This window comes from Peromyscus leucopus, chromosome 1, assembly GCF_004664715.2.
Source record: "Peromyscus leucopus breed LL Stock chromosome 1, UCI_PerLeu_2.1, whole genome shotgun sequence".
In the NCBI taxonomy this organism is placed as follows: Eukaryota; Metazoa; Chordata; class Mammalia; order Rodentia; family Cricetidae; genus Peromyscus; species Peromyscus leucopus.
In genome coordinates this window covers 40,834,815-40,853,193 of record NC_051063.1, presented here as the reverse complement: position 1 = coordinate 40,853,193, position 18,379 = coordinate 40,834,815, and the positions used below count along the sequence as shown (strand labels likewise).

The 18,379-nt window shown below is 41.1% G+C and overlaps 1 protein-coding gene across 13 annotated transcripts in view; it reads right to left on the bottom strand.

The window, feature by feature from the left end:
- Nt5c2 (5'-nucleotidase, cytosolic II) overlaps positions 1 to 18,379 on the bottom strand; it is a 132,774-nt gene that overhangs the window by 12,569 nt on the left and 101,826 nt on the right. For 8 of the 13 annotated variants that reach the window (XM_037206322.1, XM_037206310.1, XM_028874679.1 and 5 more), the window contains 3 exons: positions 9,749 to 9,807; positions 4,982 to 5,099; positions 3,889 to 3,984 (listed from right to left, as the gene is read on the bottom strand). Coding sequence is in view for 3 of the 13 variants with exons in the window: in XM_028874677.2 (XP_028730510.1) it covers positions 3,889 to 3,984; positions 4,982 to 5,099 (214 nt within the window). In the remaining 10 variants the exon portion in view is untranslated. The remainder of the gene's footprint in view (positions 1 to 3,888; positions 3,985 to 4,981; positions 5,100 to 9,748; positions 9,808 to 18,379) is intronic. The other 5 variants (XM_037206312.1, XM_028874677.2, XM_028874678.2 and 2 more) reach the window with 1 other exon arrangement.

Genomic DNA, 18,379 nt, shown 5'->3' with positions numbered 1-18,379 from the left:
TAAGATGGAGTGACTGAGAAAGACACCTGCCAACAACCCCTGGCCTGCATGTACATACATATACCCACAAAGAAGCTTGGAGAGTGAAATGAAAGTCTTTAGAAAGAGGAAGGCATTAATAAAAAGAATCTAAGAGTAAAAAGTCTAAAATGCATACAATATAATTCTCATGGTAAAAGATTCACCAATACCAAGAAAACCAAATTTAAAGCTTATACTTAAGTGCAAGTTGGGTGAATTCCTATTTAAGTTACTTAACTTCCAATGGTATGAGCTCCAGTTAGGACATAAAATCATACAAGGTTTAGTCACCCTGTTTACCATCCTTATGAAACAGAATCTCCGTGAAATAAAGAATCAACAGAGAGCCACCTCTTTGGCCTGCAGGCAGAAGCAAGCAGCGCTAACAGACCCTCACTCCAGTTCAGGCCTCAAACACAGTGCAGCTCCTTTCTAGCAATCACAACTCAACCTGACTGATCAATGTGGTCAGCCATTACATTTCCGGCCAGGGGAAGGCTGCATCTTAACGAAAGGAAGTCTCTGGACTGGAAAGAGAGCAGTCACAGTCCTGAGGCCCGTGGCGTCGTGACACAGTGACAACCAGACGGGCGCGTTCTCCCAGCCTCATCGCCACTGCACGGCAGGACCATGTCCTCCACGCTGTCCTCTTCTCTGAGACCCTTCCTTTGATTCTAAGGACTGTGGCGTGCTAAGCTTGAATGACTCTGCACTACTCACAAATCACTTATTTCAGAAATACTATCAAAAGTATTTCCAAAGGAGCTACTTTGAAGCTTTATAGGGGGACCATAGCAGATTGATGATCGTGTTATTTGTGTGAGATAATGTCTTATGTTGCCCAAACTGGCCTATGCAGCCAAGGATGCTTGAACCCCTAATCCTCCTGCTATGACTACAGATGTGGACCACCACCCCTAGCTTAGGCTTGGACATCTTGAATTAGTAAGTTTGGTTGTAAAACAAATTTACTGAAATGTATTCATTGTTTTCCCTCTACCTTCTTTTCAACTAACAACCACAGCAATGAAATCCCTTTCAGACATCAAGAGAACCCTGAATAACAATGACAGTGTCTGACCATGAATGAGCTTAGTTTGGTGATGCTACATGTCATCATTTTCTTTCTAAATCCTGCTTCCTTATACAAAATCACCCTTTAAAGTGACAGAGGTACATACACAGCCTTCCTGACCTGCTCAGAGAGGCCAGGGTGAATGTGCACGTCACTTCATTCTCACAAGTACGCTGAGACATCTTTGAGCCTGTGTTATGTAATAACGCTTGTTGAACAGCACTGTACCAGGTGCTCCAATTCTAAGTGGGACACAGCTATGACTTCAGATTGAGAGGATGTTCTGACACAATTTCAGTTACAAGAAAAAGCATTTGCCAAAAACATTGTCTTTTTACTTATCCCAATATGACGGTGATGACTTTACCACTTTACCATTAAGAATAAGTAATTCAGAAAAATTACATGAAAGGATATGTTTTCATTTCAAGTTGCAGCTATGATTCTAATATAGTTTCAAATTGTATTATATATATAATATAAATTTTTAAAATATATATATATGTGAATGTTCTACCTGCATGTACATATGTACATGCATCATGTGCATGCTAGGTGCCTGTGGAAGCCAGAGAAGGGCATCAGATCCCTTGGAACTGGAGTTACAAATGGCTATGAGCCATGGTGTGGGTGCTGGAAACTGAACCTAGATCCTTTGCAAGTGCACAAGTGCTCTTACTCACTGAACATCTCTCCAGCCCCCAAACTGTGTGTTTTGTTTTATTTATTTATTTATTTGTTCGTTTGTTCATTCATTCATTCATTCATTTTTGAGACAGGATCTCTCTATTACATAGCCCTGGCTGTGCTGGAACTCATTCTATAGACCAGGCTGGCCTCGAACTCACAGAGGCCCATCTGCCTCTGATTCCTGATTGCTGGGATTAAAGGTGTGCAGCACTACCATCTGGCAACTGTGGTTTATTTTAAATAAAAAACTTGGGATGTTTCACCAAAAAAAGCCAGAAAACAAAAACAACAACAACAAAAATCCTAAGTAGATACTCTTTCTTACCAGGGGAGAAACTCCCACCTGAGTAAGCCATGGAAATCTTATAAAGCCATGTCATTTGGTTTAAGATCAGTGCCCTTCCTCTTCTCACTCCGCCACCTTCTTCTTCCTTTTGAGGGTCAAACTCAGACCTCCTTACACTCTGAATAAATGTTCTACAATCCAACTGTCCTCTACTGCCCCATCTTCCCATCCTTTTTTTGTTTATTTACTTATTTACTCTTTTGAGAGAGGGTTTCTCTGCAGAGCCCCGGCTGTCCTGGAATTCACTATGTCTGCCTGCCTGTGCCTCACAGTGCTGACATCTAAGGCACACACCACCACACCCAGCCTTTCTCCCCACTTTTCTGACTCCTGAGATGGGTCTTGTTATACTACCCAGGCCCCGGCATGGAACTCCTGAACTCAAGAATCCTGTCTCAGCTTTCAGAGTAGTTAGTACCATGGGCAAGCGTTCTTGTGCCTGGCATACCTTGTATTTAGGGTCTCTTGTATTTTTAACCCTGTGTTTTAAAATGTTTTCATTATATAAATGTCTGGAGATAGTCATTCAAAGATTAAAATGTACTAGCTAATTAAAATCTCAGTTATTTAAATTGTTATATAGTTCAAAAAAATTTCAAACGACTTTTATATGCATATCTCTTCTGTATTAAAAAGGAAAAATAAAAATCTTAGAACTTGGGCTGGAGAGATGGCTCAGTGGTTAAGAGCACTGGCTGTTCTTCCAGAGAACCTGGGTTCAATTCCTAGCACCCACATGGCAGCTCACGACTGTCTGTAACTTCAGTTCCAGGGTATCTGACATCCTCATGCAGGCAAAACACCAATGCACATAAATTAAAAAAAAAAAAAATCCTAGAACTTGGTAAAGTATGTGCCTGTAAGACGAATTGCTAAACGGTCTTATTAATAAAAAACCCAGAGCCAGATATTGGGGCTAAAACTGAGAGATCAGAGGAATAGGACAAGCTACAACCAACCTTACCTCACCAACTCCTCAGTCTCCAAAGAGAGCTACTTCTCACATATCCACGCCTATATGCCTTTCTGTTCTGCATCTCACTTCCTCTCTCCGCCCAGTTACATCACTTCCTGTCTGTCTGTACAGACTTCCAGACCTTTATGATCAACTAGTGCTGGGATTAAAGGCCTGTGCCACCATGCCTGGCTCTGTTCCCAGTGTGGCCCTGACTCACAGGATTAAAGGCGTGTGCTACCACTGTCTGGTCTCTATGTCTAATCTAGTGGCTATTCTGTTCTCTGACCCCAGATAAGTCTAACTGGGGCACACAATGTATCACCACATGTGCCATATGGGCATAAGGACCTGAGATCAAGTCTGAGATCCTACATACTAAAACAAAGGGTACAGAGGCACACACCTGCAACCCCAGCTCTGGGACGGTAGACACTGCTCAATTCCCAGGCTCCATGACCAGCTATCTAGCCTATTGCCCCAAACCCTGAGACTCTGTCTCAAAAAACAAGGTAGAAGGACCTAATGTTAGAACTTTCTGCGCAAACCTGCCGACTCCATTCAACCCTTGGAAGGACCGACAGTGGAAGGGAAGAGCTAACTTCTAAAGTTGTCCTGAGACCTCCTCTTACACACTGCGACACGTGTGCACACTCACACATACACACACATTAATAATAAAGGAAGATGGACACCCAAGGGGGAATGACACCCAAGGTTGGCCTGGGGTACATGTGTGTATACATGCATGCATACACACACACACATACTAAAAAGAGGCTAAGGGTTCTTTGTACTTACCCTCTTATGAAGTTAAATCCATGTGCACAAACCAAGAGGTTTCCATAGGCATCAACTTTCAAAAGATTTCCATAGAGTGTGTCAAAGACAAGTCCTCTACATAGAAATGAAGACATTGATAGTGCAAGGTAAGACATGCCACAATCTTATGCACTCAATCACCACACAAGAATTTCAGTTATGTCCCCCCAAAAAAATAACCATATATGCTAAGTGAATGAATGTATTTAAAAAGATACATCACATTACTGGAGACACAGCTCAGTTGTACTACATAGGCAAGTGTTCATCCATCCCGGCACTTGTGGAGGCAGATGGACAGTCAAAGGGAGATGGATCTCAGAGCAACTAATACTTATTCTGCGTATGTAATAATCACAACTGTTTTGGGTTAGGAGCAAGGGTTCAATCAAACAAGTGTAACTAACTACCCTTCCTCTTAAGACAGCTGCTATCTCTTGATTTTCTTTGTCCTTGAATTTCTTTGGACATTGACCTGCTTGCATGTCCCTGCATCGAATGTTGCACACTGGGCAACTGTGATAGTATTTCAAACAAATGTCTTTCATAATATTAACTCTTCCTATCAAAGCCAGAAAAGCAGAGCGCCAAAAGGTTTTTCCCATCAAGTTAAATGTATTAGCAAAACATACAGCTGCCCTCCAGAAGTCAGGAGGTCAGACAGGACACCTGTAGCCATCTTTAGCCATAACAACCCCCTTTCTTACCCATCAGTGGGGCATCAAGAGCACAAGGAGCTGAGCACTAAGTGCCTGAGAGTCTGATGCAGGAGGAGTGAGTCTGAGGCCAGCCTAGGATACAAACATGTTGAGAGAGAAGAGGGAGGAGAATGGGGTGAGGAAAAGAGGGGGACGGGAAAGGGAAGGCAAGAGGAGGGAGGAAGGAGGGGCAGAGAAAGAAGAGAGAACACAAAAGAGATAGGAGTGTGACGACTGAGTAGATGCATGGAAAGTTCTGGTAATTTTTAAATCAATTACTTATTTTTGTAGGGACAGTTTGCAGATAAGTATGGAATTTACAATTTTGGGACAGAGGAAGTAATTTTGAATCCAAAAATATCTTGAAAATTTACCTGGTAGGGAATGTAGAATCATATGCAAAACTGAGCAGCTCCTGGGGATAGCCAATGGAAACTAGTCTCTCCACAGTAAGCTCAAAGCCAAGGGATTCGTATTCCGGAGATTTGTACACTGCACGAAGAGGAAGTTCATTAGTCAGCAAGAACAGCCCAGGAAGAGAAGCCAAATGAATGAGTCTCTCTCTACTCTTTCCCAACTCCTCTTTCCTTCTCCCTCAAACCTTTTCTGAAGAATACCCAGTAATTAAAGAAATTCAACCATTAGCAGAAACAGGTTCTGTCAGAACAGTTATAGCCTGCTGTAAACATTTTTCCTGTATCTACTCTTTGACCCCCACAACTTAGTGCGGGGACGGGAGGGAACCTAATTGTACATAGCTATGACATTAACTATGAGACTGACAAATAGCAAACTAGGTAAGAGAGGTAGGTATTTGTTGAAGGCGTTAACCACAACTGATGCAGCAATATTCAGAACGAGCTTTTCCCCCTTATCTTTATACTTTAATTTTAGCTTTTTCTGGTAGTTGCTCTGTGGTCTTCTAATCAGTATCTCTGCTCTACCTGCCAAGTGTTATCAGTCCAAATAACTGCTAGGCTTAACACTGCTGCAACCTTCAAAACCACAGTTGGCAAGTATCATTGCAAACAAATCATAAGAAAACATACCTACCTAAGACAATTAGGAAAATCTAGTTTGTGAACCAGGAATTAGACATTAAATTTTGACTCATCAGACATGGTTACTATGGTCACAGCAGGCAGATAATGTGTGTGTGTGTGTGTGTGTGTGTGTGTGTGTGTGTGTGTGTAAAAGTTACTTATTTCTCCTAACCTGCTTCAGAAACATACTGTTTATTACAAGCAAATAACATGGGTTTCAGGCTATGGGGTTTCCTTTTACTATGTCTACAATTTTTACACAATGGAAAAACTTGAGCGTTATCACTGCAGCTCAACAATAAAATGTTACTCCTTCAAATATGCTTTTTCCAAATGAAATACTTAGGCTAGCAACCTTTCTCATCTCTAGGAGCAGGTAAGTCGCATTATAAATACCAATAAAATAAAAGACCTATTATTCCTAAATTCCAGCTAAGACAAAGATATCCACCCAGTTCTTAGTCTTAAAAAACTAGTCCCAACTCTTGTTACTGTATTGTTATATTTAGCCCATATTCAAACTGGATTTTGCCATCTGTTTTCCTATGTAAACTGGTACTGTTAGGTCTAAAATCTAACTCCTAACTGAGGTGCCCATACAACATGTCAAAGTGGAATCTGGTGGCCAGTCTCCCTCAGTCCCCCACCTCTACAGAGTCCTCCTGGCTGGCATACCCCACCCCCTACCCTGAACTGTCCAGCCCAGGGACTAAGCTGGCCCCTTCCCCAGCCGCTCTTCTCTATATACCATATAACCCAGCCATTTTGGCTACTCCAACTTTTTTTTTTTTTTTTGCCTTTTGGTCTTGGTCTTCTGGTCTCCTAGCCTCCTTTCTCTTCCTCTCCCTTCTCATCACATGGCCTGAACCAGCTGACTGCTCATGTTCACTCTGGACTCCTCCTGTGCTCTCTCTGTATCTATGATAAACCTTCACCTCAATCCCTTAGGAGCAGCCATGTCCTTTAACTTCTTTTTTCATTCAGGTACTAACACTTTAAAGAGCAAAACTCATCTACCTTCTTGCAAAAATGATCTTTTAGAGAGCATTTTCTGGAAATATATCAAAGAAACTAATACTGGTTGTCTCCAAAGGCAGGAACTGAATAGCTAAGACAAGAAAGGCAGGAAACATCCAGATGCCTCCATACCTTTAAAAGGCACAGTATAATGGTCTATTCATCTATTTTCAAAGGTCAAGTTGAAAAACAATTTTAAAGCTGGCCTTTCAAAATCCTTCGGTCCACATCATCGTGCTACAAGAGGCTACAAACCCTGAGGAGACGGCTGAGCTGCAGCTTATGCGAGCCATGCAGGCAGCCTGCGCCCCTGCTGCCCCAGAGGGAAGACTGACAGAATGCTAACACTAACTCTGGCTATTTTCAAAAGCAGCTAGACCTCTTTCCTCCCGTAATGTCCACTTTATCCTCCCTGTACTATGCCCCTCAAAGCCTTCAAAGTATAATTCCAAATCTGTATGCTGTCCCCTGTGGCAAAGGAAGTACTACATGTTCACATGAATCACAGAGTAAGAGCTGGTGACCAGTAAGGCCTGGTCCTCCTCATACTGATTTACACCAAGAAAAACAACAAAACCCAGCATTTCTCACCTGTCTTCCCCAGCCATGATGGCACCCCAATTCCATGTAAACCTCCTTTTGATAATATTCTTAAAAACCCAAATCACTTCGCCATTCTAATAAAAATTTTACTTAAAAAACTATTTAAGGAAACAAAATTCGAGTACAGCTGACCTTTGTCTTCTAGAATCTGGCCCATGTGAAATATTTTTCAATTATTAATATTTCAAGAAGGATGATTTGATGAATATGCCATCAAATTAAAGATTAAAACTAAACCTTATTGTTCCCCCATTCTCCCAAACTCATCCCTAAATTGACAATTTTTTGTGGTCCGTGAGTTATGATGGATTAATTTGTCACTGAAAATTATGTCCATGAGACAATTTGAACTGAAGGTCAAATTAATTTAACATTATAATTTTTGTTATTAAATTTTTAAAATTAAAATATAATTGTATAATTTCCCCCCTCCTGTCCTCCCTCCAAACCCCCCATGTCTCCTCCCCACCTCCTCTAAAATTGACGGCCTGCCTCTTTCGCTATTGTTGTTGCATATATGTACACACAAACACATAAATCTATAAATGCAGCCTACTGAGTCTGTTCAGTATGGCTTGTGTGAATATGATTTCGAGGCTGACTACTTTCTTTGTATTGGATAATCAATTAGGGGGCTACCCCTAGGAAAGGATAATTCTCTACCAGGAGTCATTAGTTGCCTGTAGTTCTTTGTCTAAAGGTAGGACCTGTGAGATTTCTCACTTCTGCCTTAACATACTGTTCAGGTCTTGTTTAGGCAGCTATATTGTTGAGGTACCTATCATGTGTACAGCATCCCATCATACCTAAGGAGACATAATCTCATGGGTGAAAAAAATACACAAAAATAATTCTAAACCCTAAAATAACAACAACAACAAAAACCAAAATACCACATTTATGGTGTATTCAAAGGGCAGAACTTCTCAAATATTTAACTATGGAGACTTTCTATAAATTTCACCTTAGAAACACTAATCTTCCTTCCTCTAAGTGAGTTTGGAGCACTTCCCAGAATTACAATGTATCCTCCTCACTGGCTGACCTGAGCTAGAATTCAGATGTACCGAGTCCGAGAATTCTTTGTGTTGGGTCTGTAACTATTGCTATGAACTTCTAGATTATGCAGGCCGCCAAAATGTAAGCTTGGATGCTGAAGCATGCTATACTCTTCTAATTTCTTCCAACTGGGCCAGAACAGATAGGCTGCTTGGGCAGAAATGGATTCATCACAGAGTCAAGTTCCTCTTTGACAAGACTATCTATTTCACTGAGCTCTATATTAATCAGCAAGACAGACAAGCTATTGACATCTCCTCACAAGCTTCTTGGATCATCATTTCAGCAGTGCACACTCCCAGGCCACTGAATCATCTGAGAAGAGCTCCCCGTAACACAAACACAGCTGAAGAAGCTACCACAACTGCAGTGCAGAGCAGAGCTTTAGATGGTGCTTCTGAGTGCCCCTTGGGAGTAAACTCAAATATTCTGGGCTGGCTGCAAAATGTCCTGAAGCATATGCAGTGCTACCTTCCTCTAAAGATAAAGAAGCACTCAAGGCAGAGGCAGGCACACCTCCGTGAGTTCAAGGCTAGCCTGCTCTACATAGTAAGCCCTAGGTCACCCGAGGCTACTTAATGAGACCCTGTCTCAAAAAAAAAAAAAAAAAAAAAAAAAAAAAAAAAAAGTTAAAAAACTAATTAAAAAAAAACAACCCAATGCACCCCCCTAATCCACCAGCAGGCCCTTTAAACTGGCCACAAATACCTGCAGAGACCAATCTATCCCCTCAGAGTGTGCAGTTCTATCTATGCCTTCCCATAGCTGCAAAAGCTCTAACTTCAGCTTTTCTCACAAAACTGTGGCCCTCACTCTTAACAACTTCCCATGGTTCCAACACCTGGCCAATGGTTTCAGAGTACAGATGATCTCCCATTAACTGCTCACTTATTCTCTGAGGAAATTCTGTGGCCTAGCCCAATTTACCCAAAATCCGAAAACAAAAAGAAACTGTTTTAAGGGCCAGAGTTCAAAAGAAATAGGAAAAAACAAAACAAACAAACAAACAAACCCCCCTTCAGCCACTAGGACAGCACACAGTGTTCTCAGGTTATGTAACAAGATTATAAAGAGAACAGGCAAAGCTTTGAAAGTTGAAGCTGCTGAGCGCATTTAAAGATATTCTTTACTCAATAATCTGCAGGGAAAAGCAGCTCTTAAAAAGTATCTGCACGCTGTGGGGATGAAGCTGTGGTCTGCTGAGTAGGAGCTGTTCACCCAACCAAAGTGGAGCTGACGTCAGTGGACGATGCTCCTTGACTAGGCAAAGTTTCTGCCAGGAGTTTGGAATGCTTATGCATCTTTTACCGCTGTCACCGAGACACACTGTGTAGAAGCTTACAGAGTTCAGAAACTAAAGGGCAAACCTCTGCGGAGGCTCTAGCCCAGCGGAGGACTGCTGCCAATATGAGAACTCACATGAGGCAGATGCAGGTAGTGTGTGCCACTCCAGTCTTGAAGGAGCTACACTGGCTCTCCTGTTAAAAACAAAACAAAGCAACACAACACAACAAAACAAAACAAAAACAAAAGCTGGTTTTAAAACTGTTGTGATGAGCTGGAACGGAGAGACAACATTTGGAAATTGGTATTTATAGGAGTTACCACTGCCCTCCAATCTAGAATCCTCCAACCATCACTAAAATTAACTCTAATTGGCTATAAGAAAAACACAAGCATTGAAAATAAGAGTAAGTATTGTGTATTATTTCTTTCTCTGGCACCCTGAGTTAGGAACACAAGCCAAGCCTGATAATAAAATTTTAAGCCAAAATAGTCTTTTTGGTGGTGTTGTTTTCTTTTGGTTTTTAGAGACAGGGTTTCTTTGTAATAGTCCTAGCTGTCCAGGAACTAGCTCTGTAGACCAGGCTGACTTTGAACTCCCAGAGGTCCGTCTGCCTCTGCCTTCTGAGTGCTGGGATTAAAAGGTGTGCACCACCACCGCCCAGTCTCGTTCTCTTTAGCAGCTTTTAAGTTACTATTATAGAAACTGACTGGTAAATGGTACTTAAGATTGAACTACATCACATAAGACTACTTTACATAAAGTAAACAAAAACCAAAGCAACCCCATCTTGCTTTCAAGTATCCACTTATGCTGAATCTCCCTATATCAATCTTCTACCTTTCAACACCTAACTCTGTCATCTGGATATGCACCATATTAACTGCATGCTGCTAAAAATCTAACCATGTCTACATCTGGAATAAAAGAAAAATTTTAAAAACTTTTCATTTTGTCAATGTGTATTTTCTGCTCAGTAAGCAGAATTATAATACTGGATTTCAAGGTTAAACAAACATCCCAAAAGAACTGAGTTGAGTACACATGAGTACATCCTTATGTCTCACTTTATGGGTAGTCTTTGTCCCCAGACTCCTCTAAGTCCTGGGTTGTAGGTTTTTGTTTGCTTTTTATGTAAAAGGGAGATAGTAATCATAGGAATAGCATAAATGATTGAATGTAGTACCTAAAAATACTAAAGACATTGCAACTAGGAGAAACCATTTCTACCAGACAATATGAAACGCAATAATGCAGCCTGACCACCCAAGAAGAGTCATTTGCCTTTACACTGTATGTGAAATCAACATTAACATTCTTTCTATTTAGTTATTAGGTTATATGGCATTAGTCCTCTGTAATTATAACTAGAAAACACATTGATGAGCATTTCTGAAGGAGAAAATACTAATAAAATCTTTCTAGTCCACATAAACAGTTCTCAGAGGACCTTTTCTACTCATCAGAACTACCCAAGCAACTGTTGAAGTTGTTGTAACCCAGCAACAGACACAGGCAACAATTTTTCTCTAACCCCAGAAATTACAAATAATCTAAAAATTTGGAAATTTCTTTAAACTACTTCAATTTCAATTTGCATATAAAAAATAAAGAAGCTATATACCATGGAACACATTTAGTAATATTTTTAAACCTCCAAGCTACTAAATATGTAAGTAAGTAAAGTAAATAAGTGGGCTTTAAAATACTGCCAATATTTCTGTTCTTGAAAATCAAAATTAAATGGTAATTAAGAGACTTATTTGTTTAAAAGTACCAAGCCAGGGAGCAGGAGAAATGGTCAAGCAATTAAAAGCACTTCTTGCTCTTCCAGAGAATCCTAAGTTGAAGTCCTGGTACCCACATCACCTGTAACTCTAGCTCCAGGACTTCCAACACCTCTTCCCCTTCTCCTCGGTTACCCACATGTAAGAAGCTTACATTCACACAGGCACATGCATACATTTTTAAAAAGTCTTAAGCCAGACATGATGTCGCATGCATGTACTGCTAGTACGTGAGAAGCTGAAGCAAGACTGTCTCAAGTTCAAAGCCAGCCAAGTCTACAGAGTGAGCACCGGCCAGGTAGGGATACTAATAAAACTTTAACAAACATTAAGGCACGCAAGCAAGCAAACATACAAATAGGAATATTAAAAGAACGCTTATTTTAAAAGAAAAAAAAAAAGAATAACTTAAGTTGTTTTTTTTCCCCCTCAGAGTATCTGCACATTCTTGGGACCTTGTATCTTCAGTACTGTTTTTAATTGATTTTTTTGTTTGTTTGTTTGTTTTTTTGTTTTTCGAGACAGAGTTTCTCTGTGTAGCTTTGCGCCTTTCCTGGAGCTCACTTGGTAGCCCAGGCTGGCCTCGAACTCACAGAGATCCGCCTGGCTCTGCCTCTCGAGTGCTGGGATTAAAGGCGTGCGCCACCAACGCCCGACTTTAATTGATATTTTTAAAATCAATGCATTTTTTTCCAAAAACAAATAGCCTTTAGTCTGAAGGCACTCACAGCTCATGCTATACTACAAGGATACACAAACAGGTGTTTTTAAGTTTCAGAAGATAACATGTTTTTAAAAGTAGAAACAGGGCCAAAAAGAAGCCAATTAACTCAGCCTAGGAAGCTGTCCCTTGAAAACTACGTATCCTTCAGCCAGGCTAACGAAGGTCCCTGATGCTGACATAGCTTACCTGACAACAGCCCTGACATTCAGACTCTGCTAGCATCTTCCAACACCTATGTCACCGTCAGGAAGAGAATGAACATGAGCCTGTGAAGGGATTAGGGCGGGGCATGTCTTGCCTGGATGAAGAAGTAGCTATTCAACTAGAGCCGACTTGTTTGAGAGAACGAAAAGCAGCTACTGCCAGCTTAGCTTTTTATCTCTCATCTTTCAGTTTTAAAATATAACCAATTAAACAAACATTAAACACACATTCTTTGAGCCAGCCTGTGGTCTGCCAGCTGAAGCAGGTCCGTGCAGTATAATGTGCTAGCCTCTATTTTAGGTGACAGCTTCTAAGCATGGCTTTTGACCCATCTGCAGTTGTATAACTGGATGTGAGGCTAGAAAACCTTAGCAACGCTAAAAGGCTTCTGAATTCACAATGGCCAACCGTCAATAGAGAGTCAACTGTGATGCAGCACCTAAGGTGTATTCGGCAGTGGCCACCATACTGCGTGAGAAGCCTTCACCGCAGACCCGTTCTAGACACATGGCATGTGCACTTTCCATGTGCATGCTGTCTCGCCACACAGCACACTGATATGAGACTGTATGTGCTCTAAGTCAGGGTTTTTACTGTACACACACAGTTTTCTGTTCTCTTAGAAATTTTAACTACAGAAATAAAAACTTTTAATATGTTCCTACCATAATTTCTCAGCATGTACATATCGAATGTTAGGTGGATTTAGTTAGAATTTTTATTTTAAAATTCTATTGCTGACTTGATTTTAAAATGTTATTTTGACTTGAGATTAGGACAGACTTTCCAACAATTTCTGAAACTGTCCTAAACATACTTCTGCCACTTTGTACTATGTATTTGTGTGAAGCAGTGTTCTCAGCATTGATGAATATAAAATCAAAATATCCATCAATATGAAAAACACTGAATATGCTCTACATATTACAGTGTTAAATATTCAGCCAAGGCAAGATAGGGTATATGCCTTTAACCACAACACCCTGAGTTTCAAGGCTAGCCTGGTCTACATAAGAGGTTCCAGGCCAGCAAGGGCTACAGTGTGAGACCTCAAATGAATGAATGAATGAATATCCAGCCACATCTCTCTTACTAGCAATACAAATTTACCTTTGTCTTTAATAAATGTATACAAATTAGTGTTTTAAAATCATTTTCATTACTTATTGTCAGTAAATGATTTGTATCCCTATATTATAGACCTATGTATCCAAGATCATGTTTAAAACTCTCAGGTACAAAGGAGAAGTGAATAAAAAATTTAAAAAGTACTGGTTCCATCAAGTTATCCTATTTTTTTGAAATGTTTTTATTCTCTCCTTCAAAGAGTCTTAAGTAAATAAAACTCAGGTACTTAAGCTGGAAATACAGATGGAAGTTAAGTCCACTCTTCAGAAACCACAAAGTATGCTGTAAGTTTTAGAAATAAAAGAACCTCGGTGCGGTCACTGCAATGCCTTAGCAATCATTTTCATCTGACCCTGACCCCTCCATGAGGCTGTGGGCACAACATTCTGAGTGACAGAGGAGGCTGCTGTCTCAACACGGGCGGAGGCAGGGGACCAGAAGCTCAAGGTCATCCGTCCTTGGCCACATGAGGAGCTTGAGGCTGGCTGTGGGAGAGACCCCATCACTGTCCCCTCACAACAACAACAAAGTTTAAACATGCTAAGATTTATGTATTAACACCAGAAAGAGGAGAAAAGTACTGCGACTTGCGATGTCTGTGGGGCAGCATGCCAATACTGCATAGTTCTCCTTTTGATTGTTTTTCTCGTCGCTTTCAATGCCTCTACGGCCAGTGAGTTTGGTGAGGATATACAATTGCTGACAGAAACATGAGGAGTGCTCTGGACTCCAGTTCAAGTAAACAAGCCATGAAAAAAAATGTTCATTTAAATGTCAAGAAAGTTGAGTCCATTCCAGTAACAATGAAATGAAATCAGAGTGTATCTACTATGTATTTATTAGAGGCTAAAGATCAACAGTCCTGAGATGCTTCTGCTAGCAGCAGGATTATCAGGGGCTGGCTTTTCTTAATTCCTTCCTTGGTACTCTTTAATGGCTTTATTTTGATGCTTCTCTCCGTGCTTAGGGAAGTACTTTACAGTACTTAGGTTTGAGATAATTGGATTTCATCCATAGCAACTTAATGATACGGGCTTATAAACAGACAAGGGCAGTAGCTCAAATATATTTTCTACTTGTGGTGGTTTGAATAAGAAAGGCCCCCACAGGCTCATATATTTGAATGCTTAGTCTCTAGGGAGCAGCACTATTTGAAAGGATTAAAAGGACTAGGGGTGTGGCCTTGTTGGAATAGGTGTGGCCTTACTGGAAGAAGTGTGTCACTGGGGGTGGACTTTGAAGTTTCAAAAGCCTGTGCCAGGTCCAGGTGCTCACTGGCTTTCTCTCCCCCTCCCTCCCTCCCTCTTCTCTCTCTCTGTCTATGGATCAAGATGTAGCTCTCAGCTACTGTTCCGCTGTCTGCTGTAGGCTGCCACGCTCCACACCATGATGATAACGGACCAAACCTCTGGAACTGTAAGCAAGCCCTTAATTAAATACTTTCTTTCATAAAACTTGCCTTGGTCACGATGTCTCTTCACAGTAATAAAACAATGACTAAGACACTAGTCTCTCCCTGAGATTTTTTTTTAATTGAGAAAATGTACAATTTTATGTTAGTTCTTAAAATACTTGAAATAAGGTAGATAGTGAGACACTTCATTTAAGACTATTTCTAAGTAGAAGTTGAGCTAAGTAGTCAACATTCCAGCATGTAGAAGGTGGGCTCACTAGCCCCCAACCTGTGAAGCTACTGACAGACAGTTAATGGCTTCTGGATAGGGGAGTCAGTTTTCTTTAATAGTGTGGCCCTTGACAGCCAACCACACTCTAGTAGATGGCTTCACACTTACAACTATGTGGCAGCACAGACTGGACTCACTGGGTTGTTGTTTTTTATTTTTAAAGAAGTGGAGAGGTGAATGTTGGAGATAAAGCTAGAAGAGTTAAGAGAAGTTATGGGTGGGTATGATCAAAATACAGTATATTAAACTCCCAAAGAATTAATAAATGTGTGTATCTTAAAGGAAGTTAAACTGTTTGGGCTGACTGCTCCCCACAAGACCCACAGACTAACAAAGCCCCCATAATAATTAGGAGAAACCTCCTTTTAAATGGTTGGTCGGGGTAGTCCAAATGATTCTCAAAGCAATAGAGATTATTAATGCCTTGCTTGCCTCTCGGGTTGAGGGTGGGCCCTATTGCAGAAGACATTGAACATGTAAAACACAAGACTCAAATTCAAGCTGGATCTGATCTGAAAACCACTGTTGTCCATGGTACCAAAAAAACACTACACAAGCTACCAAAGGAGGGAAGCAACTGAACAGTCCTACCCAGCTGCCACACCTGTGAACTACGACAATTGCCAGCATGACTAGGTATCTGCACAAGTGTAGCAAGTGTCACTCACGTAGGAGAGGCAACCAACTGCTGTCTAAATGGATGTAAGGCCCATTCAACAGGAGGAAAATCACAAGCCATCTTCCCAGGGCTGGTGAAGTCATAAACATTAGAAAAGGATCTAAACCCACCACTTTGCTAGACCAGCATAAATTCCTTACTATAGTCTAAAGGTGAGCCTTATACCAAGAGCTAAGTGTAGCTACGACCCCTCATCAAAGACACTTCTCCTTACATCAAATGGAGACCATCACAGGAAAACCCCAACTAGACAATGCAGAGATCAAGGGATCATGGGGAGTCCAGCCCCAAAGAATACATCTACATCACAGCTCCTGTATCTGTATCTCATCAAACATGGAGGAAGAGGGAGCAGAAGGCTTTTAAGAGCCAGAAGACCAGGAAGTCTACAGTCAGTCTCTTCTAGAAATGGCTGCATAAACAAACCTGGAACAACGGCAGTATCAGTGAATATCTTAACACGGAAGTGGGAATTTCTGTGGGGTCTACCCTAGACAAAGAACTACAGGCAACTAATGACTGCTAAGAGAAGGAGAATTAGCCTCAGGTGTCCAATGCAGTCATCAGCCCTAAAACCATACACTCAACAACAGAGACAGACCTAGCAGGTTGTATTTATGTATCTGTGCACACACAGACAACACAAACAGGCTTAGCAGGTTGTATTTATGTATCTGTGCACACAAAGACACAGACACACACATGTATATACTGTATTTAATGATAATAAAGAAAAAAGAGGCAATCAACTTGAAAATGAGGGTGATACATGGGGAGTGGGGGAGGGTTGAGGTAGCTGGGAGGAACTGGAGGGGGGAAAGTTACGTAATTCTATTTCAATTAAAATCACTTTAAGCCGGGCGTGGTGGCGCACGCCTTTAATCCCAGCACTTGGGAGGCAGAGGCAGGCGGATCTTTGTGAGTTCGAGGCCAGCCTGGGTTACCAAGTGAGCTCCAGGAAAGGCGCAAAGCTACACAGAGAAACCCTGTCTCCAAAAAACCAAAAAAAAAAAAAAAAAAAAAATCACTTTAAAAAATGTGCTAGGACTGCAGCTAAGTAATAGAATGCTTACCTAACATGAACACATCCCTGGGTGTTCGTTCTCTCTCTCTCTCTCTCTCTCTCTCTCTCTCTCTCTCTCTCTCTCTCACACACACACACACACACACACACACACACACACACACACACACAGAGACAAGGAAAGGAAAAGACAAACCAACACTAGCTACATTCTAAGGAAAAGACTATAATTCAAAGGTGGGGAAAGAGTATTTTTGTTCCAAGCAAGATTTTCATTTGGGAGCCCCAAATCAAAACCCAGAAAACAGGAGATTGATGGTTTGTTGTTTGCTGTTCAGGTTTCTGTTTTGTTTTGCGTCTCTTATTGATATCTAGAGATTACTGGACAATTTTCATTGTCTTGAAATCTTAGACTACATGAAAAGTGGAAACTGATCTAGGTTTAAATTCCATCTATGAGTTTTAAAAGTCAGTTGCCAACCAGGTGTGGTGGCACAATCTTATAATCCCAACACTTAGGAGGCTGATGCAGGGTCTCATCTTCTGTGGAAACAACAGCACCTGCATTCCACAGCCGCTTGGTCCCAAGTAAACACACAGAGGCTTATATTACTTACAAACTATATGGCCTATGGGTCAGGCTTCTTGTTAGCTAGCTCTTATAACTTAACTCAACCCATTTCTATTAATCTGTTGCCATGTGGCCACGGCCATAGTGTTACCGATGCTGGCATCTTTTTGCTCCTTGAGCGGCAGGCTGATGTCTCCCCTTACTCTCCTGTCTCCTTTCATGATCTCTCTTGGATTGTCCTGCCTGGCTCCACCCTGCCCTGCCATAGGCCAATGTAGCTTTATTTACTAGCCAATGGGGGTAACACATATTCCCAGCATGCAGAGAGACGTCCCCTAGCACTCCGGGGCGCAAACTCGGGTCCTTAGGCTTGCACTGAGAGCACTGTACTGACCTGAGCCATCCACACAGTGGTTCCTTTAGTGGAGGGTTTGTTATGTCAGTGTGCTTTGATTTGTTTTAACAATTCATATAGTAACATAAAGGATTTGTCTTATCAGGAAAATTCTAAAAAAAAGAACAAAATGTGAGGGTTCAAACAGACTAGATCAGTGGTTCTCAACCTTCCTAACGTTGCAACCCTTTAACACAGTTCCTCCTGTTATGATGACCCCCAACCATAAAACTATTTCATTGCTACTTCATAACTGTAATTTTGCTACTGTTATGAACTGTAATGTTAATATCTGATGTGCAGCCCCCAATGGGGTCATGACCCACAAGTTAAGAAACAATCACTGGACTAGAGAACAGACTAGAACACATGCATTTGAAGTTAGTATTTATTTAGCAGGTACCATATAACATATTTTATACTAAATATAAAATATAGAAAAGGAAAGCCCTTGCCCTTGAGACACTTACAAGCCAATAAATAGATAGATTATCCACAGCTACAACTAAGATGGGTGTAGGAGCACTTGTAATCCCAGTACTCAGGAGGCAGAGGCAGGGGGTTTGCAA